Source organism: Gavia stellata, chromosome 2 (genome assembly GCF_030936135.1).
Source record: "Gavia stellata isolate bGavSte3 chromosome 2, bGavSte3.hap2, whole genome shotgun sequence".
Taxonomy (NCBI): domain Eukaryota; kingdom Metazoa; phylum Chordata; class Aves; order Gaviiformes; family Gaviidae; genus Gavia; species Gavia stellata.
In genome coordinates this window covers 32777619-32794691 of record NC_082595.1, presented here as the reverse complement: position 1 = coordinate 32794691, position 17073 = coordinate 32777619, and the positions used below count along the sequence as shown (strand labels likewise).

Below are 17073 nucleotides of genomic sequence, written 5' to 3'. Positions count from 1 at the left end.
AAGCAGCTGGGAAAAGTCTCACAATCAGTAGCCCTTGTTCTCATGGGGGACTTCAACTTAGCAGATGTCTGCTGGAAATACAACACAGCAGAGAGGAAACAGTCTAGGAGGTTCCTGGAGTGTGTGGAAGATAACTTCCTGACACAGCTGGTGAGTGAGGCAATGAAGGAAGGCGTCCCACTGAACCTGTTGTTTGTGAACAGAGAAGGACTTGTGGGTGATGCGACGGTTGGAGGCTGTCTCGTGCATAGTGATCATAAAAAGATAGTTTTCGATTGTTAGAGAAGTAAGGACGGGGGTCAGCAGAACTGCTACCTTGGCGTTCCGGAGGGCTGACTTCAACCTGTTTAGGAGACTGGTTGACAGAGTCCCTTGGGAGGCAGTCCTGAAGGGCAAAGGAGTCCAGGAAGGCTGGACATTCTTCAAGAAGGAAATCTTAAAGGCAAAGGAGCAGGACATCCCCATGTGCCTAAAGACGAGCTGGTGGGGAAGAAGACCAGTCTGGCTGAACAAAGAGCTTTGGCTGGAACTCAGGAAAAAAAGGAGAGTTTAAGACCTCTGGAAGAAGGGGCAGGCAACTCAGGAGGACTACAAGGATGTTGTGAGGTTATACAGGAAGAAAAATAGAAAGGCCAAAGCCCAGCTAGAATTTAATCTAGCTACTGTCCTAAAAGACAAAAAAAAATGCTTCTATAAATACATTAGCAACAAAAGAAGGGCTAAGGAGAATCGCCATCCCTTAATGGATGCAGGGGGAAACATGGTGACAAAGGATAAGGAAAAGGCTGAGGTACTTAATGCCTTCTTTGCCTCAGTCTTTAATGGTAAGACCAGTAGTTCTCCGGGTACCCAGCCCCCTGAGCTGGAAGATAGGGATGGGGAGCAGAATGAAGCCCCCACAGTCTAAGGGGAAATGGTTAGCAACCTCCTACACCACTTAGACACCCACAAGTCTATGGCACCAGAAGGGATCCACCCAAGGGTACTGAGGGAGCTGGCGGAAGTGCTCACCAAGCCACTTTCCATCATCTACCAGCAGTCCTGGCTAACTGGGGAGGTCCCAGTGGACTGGAGGTTAGCCAATGTGACACCCATCTACAAGAAGGGCCAGAAGAAGTACCAGGGAACTACAGGCCTGTCAGCCTGACCTCGGTGCTGGGGAAGACTACGGAGCAGATCATCTTGAGTGCCATCACCGGGCATGTACAGGACAACCAGGCGATCAGGCCCAGTCAGCATGGGCTTATGAAAGGCAGGTCCTGCTTGACTAACCTGATCTCCTTCTATGACAAGCTGACCCGCTTAGTGGATGAGGGAAAGGCTGTGGATGTTGTCTACCTAGACTTTAGCAAAGCCTTTGACACCGTTTCCCACAGCATTCTCCTGGAGAAACTGGCTGCTCATGGCTTGGATGGGTCCCCTCTTCGCTGGGTAAAAAACCTGCTGGATGGCCAGGCCCAAAGGATTGTGGTGAATGGAGTTAAATCCAGTTGGCCGCCATTCACAAGTGGTGTTCCCCAGGGCTCAGTATCAGGGGATATTAAACTGATGTTTAATATCTTCATCAATGATCTGGTTGAGGGGATTGAGTGCAACCTCAGTAAGTTTGCAGGTGACGCCAAGTTGGGTGGGAGTGTTGACCTGCTCAAGGGTAGGAAGGCTCTTCAGAAGGATCTGGGCAGCCTGGATCCATGGGCCGAGGCCAACTGTACTTCTCCCAAGTAACAAGCAATAGGACAAGCGAAAATGGCCTCAAGTTGCACCAGGGAAGGTTTAGATTGGATATTAGGAAAAATTTCTTCACTGAAAAGGTTGTCAATCATTAGAACAGGCTGCCCAGGGAAGTGATTGAGTCACCATCCCTGGAGGTATTTAAAAGGCATGTAGATGTGGCACTTAGGGACATGGTGGACTGCGCAGTGTTAGGTTAACAGTTGGACTCAATGAATTTAAGGGTCTTTTCCAACTTAAACAATTCTATGAGTCTATCTAACCAGAGGATTAATCAGTTATACACCATAGGACAAAGGGTGGAACAAGCATTTCCTAAAGCATGATATGGCTGACAAATTTATCCAAATGACAATTATAAATAACAACAAAATCACATTGTTCTATGAAACAGTTCTTGTGGCAGTGTCCTGAACAGATCCCCAGGTGCCTGATGATATGGTTAAACTTCTCTTCAGGAAAGAAAGGCAACTTAAGGATTAATTTATGTATCTCTCCTCTACGTGGCCAACTAATTCCATGGAAAGGAGTAAAAACTTCATGCTCTGAAATGTGTGTGTCTCTGACAAAAATTTGACTAGAACAGGTTACTTAGTTCAAAAGTTACTTAAATTTGGAAGGCAAACTGACACAGGCACACGGTGACTGCATCACGCTTATTTCCTTTGGAAAGCAAACTAAAAATAAATTTGGCTTTTTCATTCTAATTGGCTTCTTAATTATTTTTTTAATTGATCTTCCCTCATCAACTGGCATCAATAGATGCTAAAATGGATATTCCCAATGCCATTTTTATAAAATTATTTTTCAGACTATAAACCGGTTTTAACTTTGTATCAGTTTGTGTATATTATCCGCCTAAGAGTAGGCCACCAAAACTTGCAGATCACTAAATACATTCTTTGATTTTCCTATTGAATTTTTTAAAAAACAGTAAGTTGCAGTGAAAATAATCCAAGAACCAATAGGAACTCCTAGGAATAGACACCAGCCAAATACTTGGTGCTATTTTAAAGGACTTACATGTTTTCTTCATTATGGAAACATACTAGAAAGTCACAGTGTTCAATTAAGAGGACAGGCAATGATGTTTCCACTGACCCTTTTAGTCTTGTGTTGCTTGCTTTGCAAAGCTTGGAAGTATTTCGCCCTTCACCTAAGAAAGACAATCAACAATACTAGCTATCAAAAAACAGTTATATAAGGGAAACAGATAGGATTTAAGAGAGAATTAGGAGTAGTAAAGTAGCATGAACTAAGATCACACTCAAGAAGTTTCTATCATCTAAAAGATGAACATATCCTAAGACTCAGCCCTCTTGAAATATCTTTCCTCATTACCACATTATTTTTAGTATCGTCTTCTTTCAAATACATAGAGATTAAATCCAAAGAGCCTACTTCAGGACTGAAAAGGAGTTGGCGGAATTTAGGTGTGTTCATCTCAAAAAGTGACCCTGAAAGCCATATTCCAACAACACTTAAATACATTGAGCACCTTTCCACTTAGCCTGAAAATTCCTTTGGCACTAAAGTTACAACATAATCCAAAACCAAGATGGAAAGCCATCTCAGTTTCATCTTCCCAAGGAGTCTCCAAGCCATTATGCATGTGCAGTTCACACCTAGGAACTACTAGCAGAGAATTCAGCATTAGGAATAGAAACTACATCACTCTCTTTCAAACATGCAAAGATGAAAGTGACATCCATGTATTTTAGATAATAACAAGAAACTTAGCAGTCTTTCTCATTAGGTTAGGACCTTAGGATTATTGAAGCTGGACCACTAGGCAGCTAAGCATACAACAGTCATTGGAGCCAGAAGAGCAAGCAAGGGAAACCAGATCTTGCGCTCCCTAAAGAAAGCTCCCTCTTGCTTGCCTTTAGGAGGACCTCAACTAACTTCAGCTAATGTGCAGGTAATCTAAATGCCTCATTTGGGAACATGGAATCACTTTGCTGAGGTTACCAGTGCAGTCTTTAAAGACTTGTAAGTACTCTGTGTTATACCACTAGAAATACCACAGCCAGAAAATATCATATCATGGAGGCACTGGTATGGATTAAAAAAAAAAAAAAAGAAAAAAAAAAACAAAACAGATTCCTAGAAGCTTCAAAGGTAACTGACAAATGGTACTCCACTTAGACAATGGATGAATTTTTAGGCACTGATTCTGTTTTCACTTAAGCCTTGGGCAATGACTTCAATAAAAAACAAATACTTAATAGTTCACATCATGCAGTGTTTTATAAGCAGATGCATTGGCCAAGGTTATATTACAGACATACATGCATAATTCTTTCCAGATATGTAAAATAATTCTTTCCAGATATGCCAATACCCAACTTCATGTCAGCTTCAGTAAGAATTCCATGCCACAGTCTGAGACTCATAACTCTATCAGTTATAATAAATTTTCATGGTATAAAAAGCACATACTCAGTAGCCAATAACAACTAGAATATATCATAAGCAGTATTCAAGAAGCACTGTGCTACCTATTTCTTTTCCAGATTTCCACACTTTATTGCAGAATATCTCTTGCTTTTTCTTTAAGTTGATATGTGCCACACAACGGTAATTATGATCACTGACTAAACTGAAGATCCAAAGCTGCAAGAAAAAGCAATTGCAATAACCTTTTGACACTAAACATAAAGCTTACATGAATACAAACTAAAGGTCCAATATTTAAAACTGTTGATGTAACTAATGAACTTTTATATCTGGAATCTCACCTTGGACCAGAAATATAATTATATGCATTTCTAAGATTATCAAAGAATATATTCAATATCAGCAAAAGCAGCCATTATCAATTTGACCTGCACATCTAATTCCCACATGTTTTTGCCTTGGAAAAAACCTCCTCATATACTATTTCCCACAATTAAAAATCACAGGTAACCTGCATGTAATTGCTCACTGAGTCATGTACATGAATTTCATGTATACCCTTCTCTTTTTAGGCACTGCTATAGTTAAATCTTTAATTTTCTTTGCAGTTCACCGAACACTGAAGGAAAACAGCTGGAAAATCTCATGTAAATATATTCTTAACATTAAATTAGAGAGGAGGTGAAATGTATATTCACATTTATCACATTTTGATTAGAATTCCAACATGCTGAAATCATAGTCTCTTCCATTTGTTGTCATGTGTTTCATTCCTTGGCCAAAATAGGAGAATCCTATTTTTCACTTTTTTTTAAAAACAGACATATTTATAGCCTCTCACTGTACTCCTCTTATATAATCACTGACTGTGCTCTTAAAAACTTTCCTGGTTTTCAGGGAAAAGTTTCCATTTTGTAATAGAGGTCTTATATACCATATATGGTTTGTATGCAAAGCATTGAATTATGCTTACAAAAATAACTGTTGTAACAGTTCAAAACATGTATGCAGACTGTGCAGCTTTCTATAGACAGATACATTAATAATAGTTGACTGTTTTAACATAGAGACTAAGTTTAATGAGTAATTCTTACCTGTCCCTCAGCACATCCAGTGATAATCTGTTTATTTTCTTCATCAATTAGCAGACTTAGCAAAGGAAATGCTGCTTCAAAAAAGTTAAAATTATTTCCAGACTAGACACAAATCAGATATTTAATTAAAATATATGATTCAAAATTGAATCCTCTTATTCATAAAAACGGCTGAAAAAATCCCTTACTACAACTCTTACAGTTGCACAACGCTTTGTGAGCCTTAGCCTTTGTGTTGCTAAGGGCTTTCCATTTGTAGGTCTGTGCCCTGCCTTTCACCCAAACTGCCACAGCAGTGGTTTTCTGCAGTCTCTCAACAACACTGCCATGGCAGTGGTTTTCTGCACGCTTTCACCCAAGCTGCTGTGCCATGGTTTTCAGAGCCCCTGTGGCAGTAGTTTTCCCTTGTTCCCATGCTGTTATTCTCATGGCCTTGTACCTGCAAATCCTGATATTGTGGTTAAGGCAGGTTTTCAATGGAAGCAATTGCCACAGGCAACGAGGGGGGAATCACCCCTTCTTCCTCTCCTTTCCTACCATATGGTTTTAGCTTTTAGTTTATATGAGATCATCCAATAATATGTATACACAAAGCTTAGCAACCAATCTTCATGCAGCTCGTGCCCCCAGAGTGTGCTCCAATCACCACTAACAGCACCACAAGCAGGAGCAATAAAAGGGGAGTTTGAGCAGGTCCTGTTGAAAACTATATGGTTCCTGTAGGAAAAGTGCTATTGGAGGAGGGGTCCCTGCTGCACTGGAAACAGTGCTTGCCCTCCTCCTCTTCTATCCTTTTCCTCATCTTTCCACAAAACTAGCTTTCACCTTTAAAGTCAATATGTGCCACCAGCTACAGACACTGCTAATAAAACCACATATAGTGTACTTAAAGTATTTCCTTCCATGTCATATACAAAACTTGAAAGAAAACAAGCACATAGTACTCAGACAGTGGAACTGCACCTACAAAAGAAGAGAGCTCCATTTGCATACCTCAGTAAATGGCAAGAGTTACATGCACACCCTGTACAAAAAGAGCTCTTTATGAAAGTACACTAAAACTATCTACCCAGAAGTACACTTTAAAGGAAAATATATTTACTACTGGCTTTAAAGGATAATATGTTTACTACTAGCTAGTCTACTAGAATTATTTTCACTAAATCAACTAAATACTTCAATAATAGTTTTATTTTATTGTTTAGAGAGAGATTTTTTTTTTTTGCTATGAAAAAGTATATATAAAAAAGAAAACTTACCCGTTAATACTCCTGACTGATATATTAACCGACCGTTAGAATAGTCCCACACCTTTAGGAAAAAAAACAGTAAAGATAGACATCTACATAGATCTTTAAGGAAAACACAAACTTCAACGGCCATCATGTGGTGAAAACTGAGAAATGCAGCCATTGAAAGTGATGCAATATGGTTAGGATTTTTTTCAGCTTTTTTTTTCTAACTACATAGGGCTTTGTTTAATTTATAAGTATCCATAGTGAAAACGGTGAAACTCACCTGGTATGGATGCACAAAGTAATTAGAAGTACTTATTACCGTCTTTGCTTAGGTTGATCTCTTAGTGACTTAGATTAATGAAAAGACATACTTGAACTGGTTCTAGTTTTCACACAGGGAGCTTGCATAATTTCACCATTTTCACATTGGGCTCTGGGATAAAAGGCCATTATTATTAATAATGATACTTATTATGATCTATAGACCCACATATAAGTCAACTTTCATTATTAACATGACTGGTTCTAAGTTATGTATTCTATGCCTAATAGTTACGAAAGCTAAATACAACCACATTTTTCCTCTTATGTTGCTACTTCTATGTGCCTTCCTCTCCATAAATGCTTCCATGATGTTTATCACAGCTATCACAGCTGGGATTGAAAAAATCACAGCCAGACAGTCCCTGCTTTCTAAACATGGCTGTGAGCCTTTGCTTAGCTCCCAAGCTTTTCTCTTTGTTCATGTTTCATTTCTCTCTGAATGTAAACATCATTCTTCTGAAAAGATGTTTCCTAAGATCTTGTTTCTCAAATATATCTGAAGACATTCTCACCTGTTTCACTTCTTTAGCCAAGTAAAAGGGCTAGGGGAGCATAAGGTTTTGGACACTGCAAGTCCTGCAACCACAGGAGCCAACTATCATAGACTCCAGCATGGCTGCCATCAGGGAATTACCCCTGATCTGCAGAATGAGTCAGAGAAAATAAAACTTGAAGATTTACTAAATTATTTGAGAGACTTGCAAAATATTTTTATTTGATTGTCATTTTAGTCCCAACATTTATCGAGGTTAAAAAACCCACAACTTTTTCTTTAGGGTTTTGTATAATTTATCAAGTCTTAATTAAATTAATATGAAGAAGCATATAGATCTTTTCCTTCAGTCATTTTTACCTTGATTTAATTTCTTAGATCAACATAAACTAAATAAGAAACAACCCATCAGGTCAGAATTATAAATACTTCCTAAAATTCCAATTCAGCCTTTGCCATTCTTTTGTCCAAGACCAGGACAAAACTCAAAATCAAATTTTCTCCAGAACAAAGAGTTACATAAAATTTAAATTTAGAAAAAAACAAAAACTTTTAATACAGCAAACTTTAATTTTACTTTACCTTGTAGAACCAAATGTTGGGTGATGTTTAGAATCATATAGATGATAATCAGTAGTAGACTAAATTGTAAGTAGACTAAACTGTACCTAATCAAGATACCCACCCCAGTATCTCTTGGAAGATACACCTGGGTTTGCTCAGGCTCCTTGTTTCCCCTCACTGTCTATGTTGTCTTCAACTCTTGTCATGTACAGCAGCAGCAGCAATCCATGGTGTCATCATACAAAATGTTGTCTGGCAAAAAATCCTACCAGCATGCAATAACCCAGCCATTGTATGCAATAACCCAAACCAATATTCCCAAGAGGGAAAATTCCAATCAATGTCAGCAGAGTTAAAGTTAAATGCTCAAACTTCAGCATACTGAAACACTTCAGTTACAGCCAAACTGATCAAAATACTTGATTTCCATTTGCCAGATGATAATAATCACCAAAGTTAACACACTGCTGTAGAAAGTTTTGAATATATAAAACCTGCATTGTTCTTTTCAAAAAGAGTAATTAGATTTTACAATAATTTCCCAAGCAATTCTAAGAACAATGCCCTGATCTCTATAAAGTCAAAGATGTTTTTTTGCTTAATCTTCAGAAAATATTTAAAAGGCAAAAAAGACTACTTTACGTATTGACTAAATTGTATTTTTTAAAAATGCAGCTCTACAATTTCCTTGCCTTAAAGGTTCTGTCTTCTGACACTGATATAAGCATATTTTTCTCCCATGTGCAAAACTCTGCAGCAGTCACTGGACCCAGGTGGCCCTCCAATTCAGCTAGTATAGCTTCGTTCTGTGATTAGTCAAGTCAAAACAAAACCAGATTAGATTTCAAAATAAAAATGAAAATTAGTTAAAGGTTTTAATAATTAATAACTGTTGCTAACAGCTGTCAGATTTGGATTCAAAATTCTAATTCAACAAGATTTTTCTTATTGAAACTGCAGCCCTGTATATCATCCTGCTGGCAAAACCACTACATATTACATTTGCTTCTTCAGAATGAATGCTATAGGAGTAGTTTTTCAGATGTCATCAGAATGTTTGCTTTTTCTAATTTACTGAGATATTGTTTCACTTCAACTTTTTTAATCTAGTCTTCTATCTGGTATATGATGCATTATCAAGCATTAGTTCATAATTACTTTCATCTAGATGAGAAAAATGAATGCTTTTACTTAATTATTCTGACATTTCTCTATCATGATTTTATTTGAAAGTGAATAAATTAAGAAAATACCAGCACCATGGCTACAAAGAATGGTCTCTCACCTTTGCATTTAACATGTAGATCCGATTTCCAGCACATACTGCCACTTGTTGATCATCCGGACTAAATCTTACATGAAGCACCATTCCCAAAAGAGTTCCTATAAGAATTCCTTGAGGTGTTAACCCTGCAGCAATTTTATTGTTATTGAGAGTCAATGAAATATAAAACTCTGGTGCAGTGAGATTTTTAGAAATTTTGCATAGCAGTTATCTAACCACAGAGCTATCCCATTTTCTGTTAGGAAGATGTACAGAACAATCCATGGTTTAATTATACAAGGCTATTGGAAAGCAAAGCACAGAACTACGCACAAGCAGGATTCCTCCATATGCCTTGTTGCCTAGACATCATCTGGTACTCTTTGATATACTAACAATAAGTGTGCCCATCAAATCATACTACCATCTAAGACTGCCAGGGACAGGATTTTTGGAGTAGGGTGATGTGCCCAAGGAACCCAGTACTGCCACATTCATTTTGGAGGCAAGAAATCCTGACTGAAGCTCAGCAAAACAGGGGTTTGAAAAATACTTCTTCCAGGAGAATATCCCAGTCACTCAGCCATCAAGCAACGGGGACTTTCCTTCTCTTGGTTTTAATTCTTCTGTAGGAAAGGGCTGAAAGAGGAAGTACACCACTAAATATCATTACAGAATCAGGTGATAAGACTAGCTTTGAGAAGAGGCTAATGTTTCACCCCTCTCTTCACGACTTCATTCTGGTCATCTCACTGGCTCAGGCAGGCTGGTTTCTGCAGATCCCTATTTTATGATGCTACCTTTAACTATGTGAGGACATTTTGGACATCTCATTAAATTTTAGGATTTCATAGGCAACAAATTAACTAGGATACAAGCACAATGACTATATGTGTCCTTTTCTAGGTTTTATCCTAGATGCTGTGGAGTGTTTCTACAATTGATTAATGTGCCAAGATCTACCAGGATAGAGAGGGATGACACAAAGAACTCCTTAACTACCTTGATACAGTTGATAAAAATATGGTCAGAGAAAACATGTAAAAGACTGTGCAAAGCACAGTTTGGGGAGCGAAAGACTACACAGCATCTGCTGAAGAGCCTGTGGATAGAGAGAAAAAGAGAAAGAAAAAAAATCCAGCAGCAGAGGATCTGGCTTTTAAAGGTCTTGTATTAAAAATACACAAACTCTTTATCTGTCTGCTACTAACTGTCTATTTCCAACTTCCATTTTTGTTTCCTCCAAATTCATAGTCCCATTTTATGGAACTTTGATTCTTTATGTTACTCTTACACGGCTTAAAATGTAATAATAACATTTATTATGAAAGCACTTAAAATGTTCACTTTTCTTTACAACATTCATTTTCATAATATGTAGATTTGCAAATTCAACATGGACTAGAGTACAAGAGACCACTCCCACACATTAAATCATAGGCAAATCTCTAACTACAGGTAACAAGGAGGAAATTTTCAATAGTGTTGGACAACACCATACTACTCTCATTATTGACACCAAAGGGGGACTGTAATACCTCTCAATTATCATGCCATAACAATGTATTTTGGCCAAAGTGTCACTGGAACTCCAGCGAGTCATGACACTGGGGGTCTTGCTCCCTTTCTTCCTCTTTCATTATTCCTCTACTTTCCAATCATTTTAAGCTTGAAGAGGGGTTAGCACTGCTCCCTAGACTCTAACTCCATTGGTCGAGGCTCCAAACTAAGATGATGGTCAGGATATTAGAACTTCTGCTTTCTTTGTGTTAGGTCATCATAACTCTTTCACTCATGCACTCTCCTCCCAAATCAGATACTTGCATTGCTCCCACACACACATGACAACAGTGTTTCAGACAGAGGCAGAAGGAGAGGCAGGACCAGACAAAGCAGGATGTAAAACACTAGTTCTACAGATATTCCAGAAAAGGTAGCATGTAGGCATTTGGGATTGCATGCTTAGTTATGCAGTGCTGCTACGATTAAAAATTTTGCTGTCCCTTTTATTCCACAGTGGTAGAACTTAACCGCCTTTGCAGTGCTTCTCTGCGGTTCCCCTGAGGTTGCCAGCACCCGCCTATTCCCGCACAGCACCTTGGCCAGCTCCCGGGGCCGCCGCCACTCGGCCGCCCGCCCCTGGCACCCCCGGCCCAGCACAGCCCCCGCCGCGCGGCCCGCACCCGCCTGTGGCGTGCGGTCCGGTGGGCGCTCGGGAGCGCGGCGGTTGTTAATACGCGGTCTGCTGAGAAGGCATGCTGTCCAGACTGGTTGGACTACTGGCCCGATTCAGCTTGGCGTTGCCGAAGAAAAGCAACAGAGAAATAAAGCACTATTTATCACTGTTAGGGCTGCTGAACCTGAGTGGCTAATGCATGCTACTCAGAAATAACAAACTTTTTATAGAAGTAGTAGTGGAAGAAAAGGAGGTGTTAGGGATTGTCTTCTAATGTGGCCGTTGCTTGGAGACTAGCTGGCCATTGGTCTGCTTGTAGGAGGTGCTAAGCAATTGCCTTTGCAGCACGACTTTTTTATGTGTATAATATGTATATAGTACATAAATAGTACTCTACCTTCTTGCACCTTCTGTGTGCATTCATCAAGATTCCACACTATTACACGTTCACGAGAAGCAGAGCAGACAAGAAGTGGATTGATTTTACTTCCAAATGACAGCGCAGAAATTGAGTAATGATGTCCTGACAAACGTAATGGCTAACAAATGTAGGTAAAGAAGAGTTAAATGAATCACTTCAAACTAAGATTATGAACAATACAAAATTACAAATGGATAATGTACATGCAATTAACAAAACAATAACTAATTTTTCTATTGTTTCAAAATCACTTAATCAGCTACAATGTAGCTGGACTGGGTTTGACTGGGATGGAGTTAACATTCTTCATAGCAGCTTGCATGGTGCAGTGCTTTGGATTTTGTGATTAAAACAGTGTTGATAACACACCAATGTTTCGGCTGTTGCCAAACACCGCTTGCAGAGCGTCAAGGCTTTCTCTTTTCCCATGCTGTCCCGGCCCCCTCATCCCTAGCAAATAGGCTGGGGGGTGCACAAGAGACTGGGAGGAGACACAGCTGAAACAGCTGACCCAAATAGACAAAAGGATATTCCCTACCATATGATGTTGTGCTCAGCAATAAAACCGGGGTATTGGATGACAAAGGTGCTGGGGGGTTGGGAGGGTTGTCTACTAAGGTGGCCATTGCTTGAAGCCTGTATGGGGATTGGACTGCTTATAGGACGTGGTGAGGGATTGCCTTTGTATCACTTCTTTTTTCCTCTTTCCTTCACTTGTTAAACTGTGTTTATCTCGACCTGTGACTTCTCATTTTTGCCTGTCTGCAGCTCTCCACCACCCTGCTGGGAAGGAGTGAGCAGGAGACTGAGTGGTGGTTTAGCTGCCAGGAAGGTTCAACCCACCACAACAGTTTATATTATTCTCATCACAATAACAAAACTCCTAAGAAATGCTAGTATCTTCCCAGCATTAAAGTGAAACCTGACACTCCTACACTACCCCCAAATATTTTATTTATATCTTCATTTTAAGTCTTCTTCTGAAATAGCAGTCTATGAAGGGCTATATTCTGGTTTTACCTGAGTAGTCGCTGTATTCCAGATGCATAACTCATTTCGATTCAAAGGGAAAGCACAGTGATGGTGACTACATGCCAGCTGAACAAGGGACTCTGACAGTTTGGATTTAAACAAGCGTTTTTCGCAGACAACGTCAGGATTGCAGCTTCCTCCAGAAGAACAACGGTCCCCGTCACTTTCCATCCTACAGCTGAAAAACGCCCCGCACCGGAGCACCACAGGGGGCCGGCTTCGCCTCACCGGCTGCGTCCTTACCGCCTGACAGCGCGGGGGTCCCAGGGCCGCACAGCCTGTCGCGGGGACACCCTTACGCCGGGGAGGCGGAGGGGCCCGCCCGGCTTCGCGCCCCCAGGACGAGACAACGCGGCCCGCGCCCTACCCGGCCCCGCCGCCCAACCGCCGGCCCGTAACCAGGGCAGCGGCGCCGCCGACGGGTCGCCGAGAGGCACAACCCTCCCTCGCCCGCGGAGGGCGGCGGGCCCGGGGCGGCCGTCTCCCTCAGGGCCCCGCGAGGCCCGGCCGCCCTCCCGCCCGCCCGCAGCAGCGGGCGTCCCCTCGCCTGGGCAACGCCTGAGCGCGAGCCTAACGGCTCCGCCGCGCCCTCTGCGGGCGCCCAGCCCAGCGCAGCGCAGGCCCCAGCGATCGGCAACAGCCGCTTGGGGCTGTTCCTCTTTCTCCAAAACATGGCGGCGGCGCCACCGGGCGTTCGCTCTCCTCAGCCGTACGCTGGGCTGCATAAAAACCGGCGGGGCCCGCAGGCCGAGGGAGGCGATTCTCTCCCTCAGCTCCGCTCACGTGGGACCCCACCTGGAGCACTGTGTCCAGCTCTGGGGACACCAGCGCAAGACAGACATGGACCTGTTGTCGTGGCTCCAGAGGAGGGCCACGAACACCGCTCCTGTGAGGAAAGGCTGAGAGAGTTGGGGTTGTTCAGCCTGGAGAAGAGAAGGCTCCAGAGGCACCTTATTGTGGCCTCTGAATATATAAAGGGGGCTTGTAAGAAAAATGGAGAGGGACATTTTACCAAGGCCTGCAGTGACAGGACAAGGGCCAATGGTGTTAAACTGAAAGGTTGATTTAGATTGGACCAAAAAGGGTATTTTTTACAGTGAGGGCGGTGAGGCACTGGAACAGGTTGCCCAGAGAAGTTGTGGATGCCCCAACCCTGGAATTGTTCAAGGTCAGGTTGGATGGGGCTTTGAGCAACCTGGTCTAGTGGAAGGTGTCCCTCCCCATGGCAGGGGGGTAGACTAGATGATTGTTAAAGGTCTTTTCCAACCCGAAGCATTCTGTGGTTCTATGATGCAGCACGGACAGCACGGCCCAGCCCATGACAGTGCATGGAGCAACATCACTGAAAAGAAAACCAAACCCCTTGCTCTCACCCGAGTTTGTGGACAATGCCAAACTGGGGGGAGCAGTCACCATGCTGGCGGGCAGGGCTGGCAGTCAGAGGGACTTGTCAGGCAGGAGAAACAAGGTGATGGGAATCTCATGGAGTCCAAAAAGAGTAAGTGCAGAGTCCCTCATCTGGCACAGAGTAACCCCATGCAAAAGGATAGGCTGGAAGATGGCTGTCTCGGAAGCAGCTCCACAGAAAAGGATCTGGAGATCCTGCTGGACAAACCGAGTATGAGCCACCACGGCACCCTTGCAGCAGAGGCAGCCAACTGCATCGGGGGCTGTATTAGTAATATTAGCCAGCAGGTCCCAGGAGTGATCCTTCCTCTCTGTTTGGCACTTGTAACACCCCATCTCCAGTACTGTGTCCAGTTTCGGGGTTGTTGCTACAAGGATATTGACATATTGGAGCAAGTCCAGTATAGGGCAACCAAGATGGTCAGGGGGCTGGAGAAGGTGATATACAGGGAGAGGCTGAGAGAACTGGGCCTCTTCAGCCTGAAGAAAAGACAGATGAGACCTTACCGTTGCCTACAACTACCTAATTGGGGGATACTAGATGGAGCTAGAGTCTTCGCAGAGGCGCACAGTGATTAAGACAAGCTAGAACCTGGGAAAATCCGGTTAGATGTCGGGATATTAATTTATTTTCTTTTAAACACCATGAGGGTGGTTGTATACTAGGACAAGTTTCTGGAGAGAGGTTGTGGATCTCTATCCCCAGAGCTGTCGAAGAGCCAACTGGACATGGCCCCAAGCAACCTGATTTAATTTGACCTGTTTTGAACAGGAAGTTGGACTGGAGGAGTCTAGAGGTCCCTGTCAACCCAAGTTATGATTCCATGATCAAGTTTTCGATCTGCGCCAATTTAAACCATTTTGATGGACATCAATCTGTGGACTCAATATCCACCTCAACTGCATTTCAAACATACTTTCTACAGGAATGCCTTTCTTGTGCCTGTCTAATTAACATTTTTGCCCTATATGAGCATGTAATATATATTATAGATGACAACACAATCTCCTTGTGTTAGTTTTGCCTGGAGAAAGTACCAGTCCAAATTCTCTTTCACATGTCCTTGTGAATTTGGATAAAGCCACTGTATTGAGCACCAGCTGCATAGACATAACTCAATGCACTGCATATGACAGAATTTCTTTTCTGAACTGTGACTCGTGGCTAAGAATACTAGACAAAAATTTTATTGTAATATGCTGACGGCAATTTTCATGAGTGACAGTCATGAATGTGTTACAACAGTTTAGTCAACAGTAAAGAAAGATAAATGCTGATACGGAAAAAAGGTGTGGTTCAGACAGGCAAACAACGCTTAGGAGTAAAGAACTTGTTCTGAAATATGTTGTGTCTTTGTCTGTAACTGTTTCTAGGCAGTTTAGTATGCTTTTTTCCAATTCTTTTCACTGTAGTTTATTTTCATCTTCCAATGTTTGTGGCTACAAGACTTTCAACAACCTACTGTCCATAACAACCAGGGAACTAGTAGAAATCTAAGGAAGTGTCGGAGATCTTGGACTGATTTCTTGACTGATCAAACAGGAGTTAGAACACCAACTCCTTTCCTGCAGCTGGACCCTGAGCCAGCAAAGTCAATCTGATGGAGACCAATTCAGACAGGTGTGGACCACCACTGCTTTTTGCCCTTTCAATGGGTATTGCTGCTCCTCAGTGGCTGAGACACCACTCATCCAGTAACATGACAAGAAGCAGATTTCTGCCCTGTTGGGACAAGGTGGCAGTTGCATGGGAACACTGATGACATGTAAGTGTGCAGAGAGAAATTTATACCACACCCCCATGAAACATACCTCCTGGCAATGTCCTGTTTCTATGCAACACAATGCTAAAAGACCTTGGCTCCAGCATGTACCTACAGCTTCAGTATATACCCATTTCAAATGGAACTGACAGCTACATGAAAAAAAAGCTTGTTAAAATTTTAGGGCAATTTAGGAAAAAAACAGTTCTTTATCATGTCATGCTTTTGTGTCCAATAGCATATTTCTATTGGTCTCAGCATTCAATCATTGTAAGAACAATTTTAAATAATGAGATTATCAGCTTTAATATTTAATGAGTTTTAAGCAGTTGATTAGCCTGTTTATAAAATGAAATTGATTTTAATAAAGCTCAAATTTCACAGAATCCACACTTGGGATCCATAAATCCACTGGCAGGTTTACGCAGCCTGTTTGCTTGAGGTAGGAATGAGCAGAACAAGTTACATTGGTTTTATGAAATTAGAGAGCTATGGTTTGAAGACAGAACATTAGCTCATTCTGTTAATTCAGGACCTTTGAGGTACATACACAGATTCTCTTGAATCTCTCAATATACAATAACACTCCATGCAGATTTTTTTTCAATTTCAATCCTTCAGTCGTGCTTACAGTTTTAAAGAGCTCAGTTAACTGTTGAAATCAATGGGTATTCAAAAGCAATGATTTTTTCCTCTTCACACTGTTTTTCTGTTCTGTGATCTTAGGTGAATTTTATGCTGATAGCCACATAAACTGTCACTAATTGTTGAAGGGCAACCTATCCTCCAGTAAGTGTGTTACATCCAATTTCAGTGCAGATAAAATTAGATTTCTCTAATTCTATTTTCACAATTTCACTAATTTTCACAATTTTCATTGTGAAAAATGCATGCTGTAGAAAAACCTACATATTCAGTCACTGTCTCGCCATCCTCCTCGAATGTGTCATCCTTAACTCAGAATTTACAACTAAGCAAATCTTACTTCACTGGACTTAAAAGTGTTTGGTGCTCTGAAGCTGTGCTCCCCCCATGCCTCCCAAGCACATCCCCTCCGACCACACAGCAAAGCCTTCCCTTCCCCAGCCATAGTCCAGGCAGCTCCTGAAGGCCAGGGTGGCCACTGTCCTGACAGGACACGGGAACCAGCGCAGGCCTGGTCTGCT

At 41.7% G+C, this 17073-nt stretch overlaps 1 protein-coding gene across 1 annotated transcript in view; it reads right to left on the bottom strand.

The window, feature by feature from the left end:
* WDR27 (WD repeat domain 27) overlaps nucleotides 1-12908 on the bottom strand; it is an 85400-nt gene extending 72492 nt beyond the window's left edge. Inside the window, exons 1-8 of the mRNA XM_059827963.1 lie at nucleotides 12726-12908; nucleotides 11682-11823; nucleotides 9130-9254; nucleotides 8537-8650; nucleotides 6485-6536; nucleotides 5226-5296; nucleotides 4233-4347; nucleotides 2755-2887 (exon numbers count right to left, since the gene is read on the bottom strand). Coding sequence (XP_059683946.1) covers nucleotides 2755-2887; nucleotides 4233-4347; nucleotides 5226-5296; nucleotides 6485-6536; nucleotides 8537-8650; nucleotides 9130-9254; nucleotides 11682-11823; nucleotides 12726-12908 — 935 coding nt within the window. The remainder of the gene's footprint in view (nucleotides 1-2754; nucleotides 2888-4232; nucleotides 4348-5225; nucleotides 5297-6484; nucleotides 6537-8536; nucleotides 8651-9129; nucleotides 9255-11681; nucleotides 11824-12725) is intronic.
* Between the last annotated feature and the right edge of the window lie 4165 nt (nucleotides 12909-17073).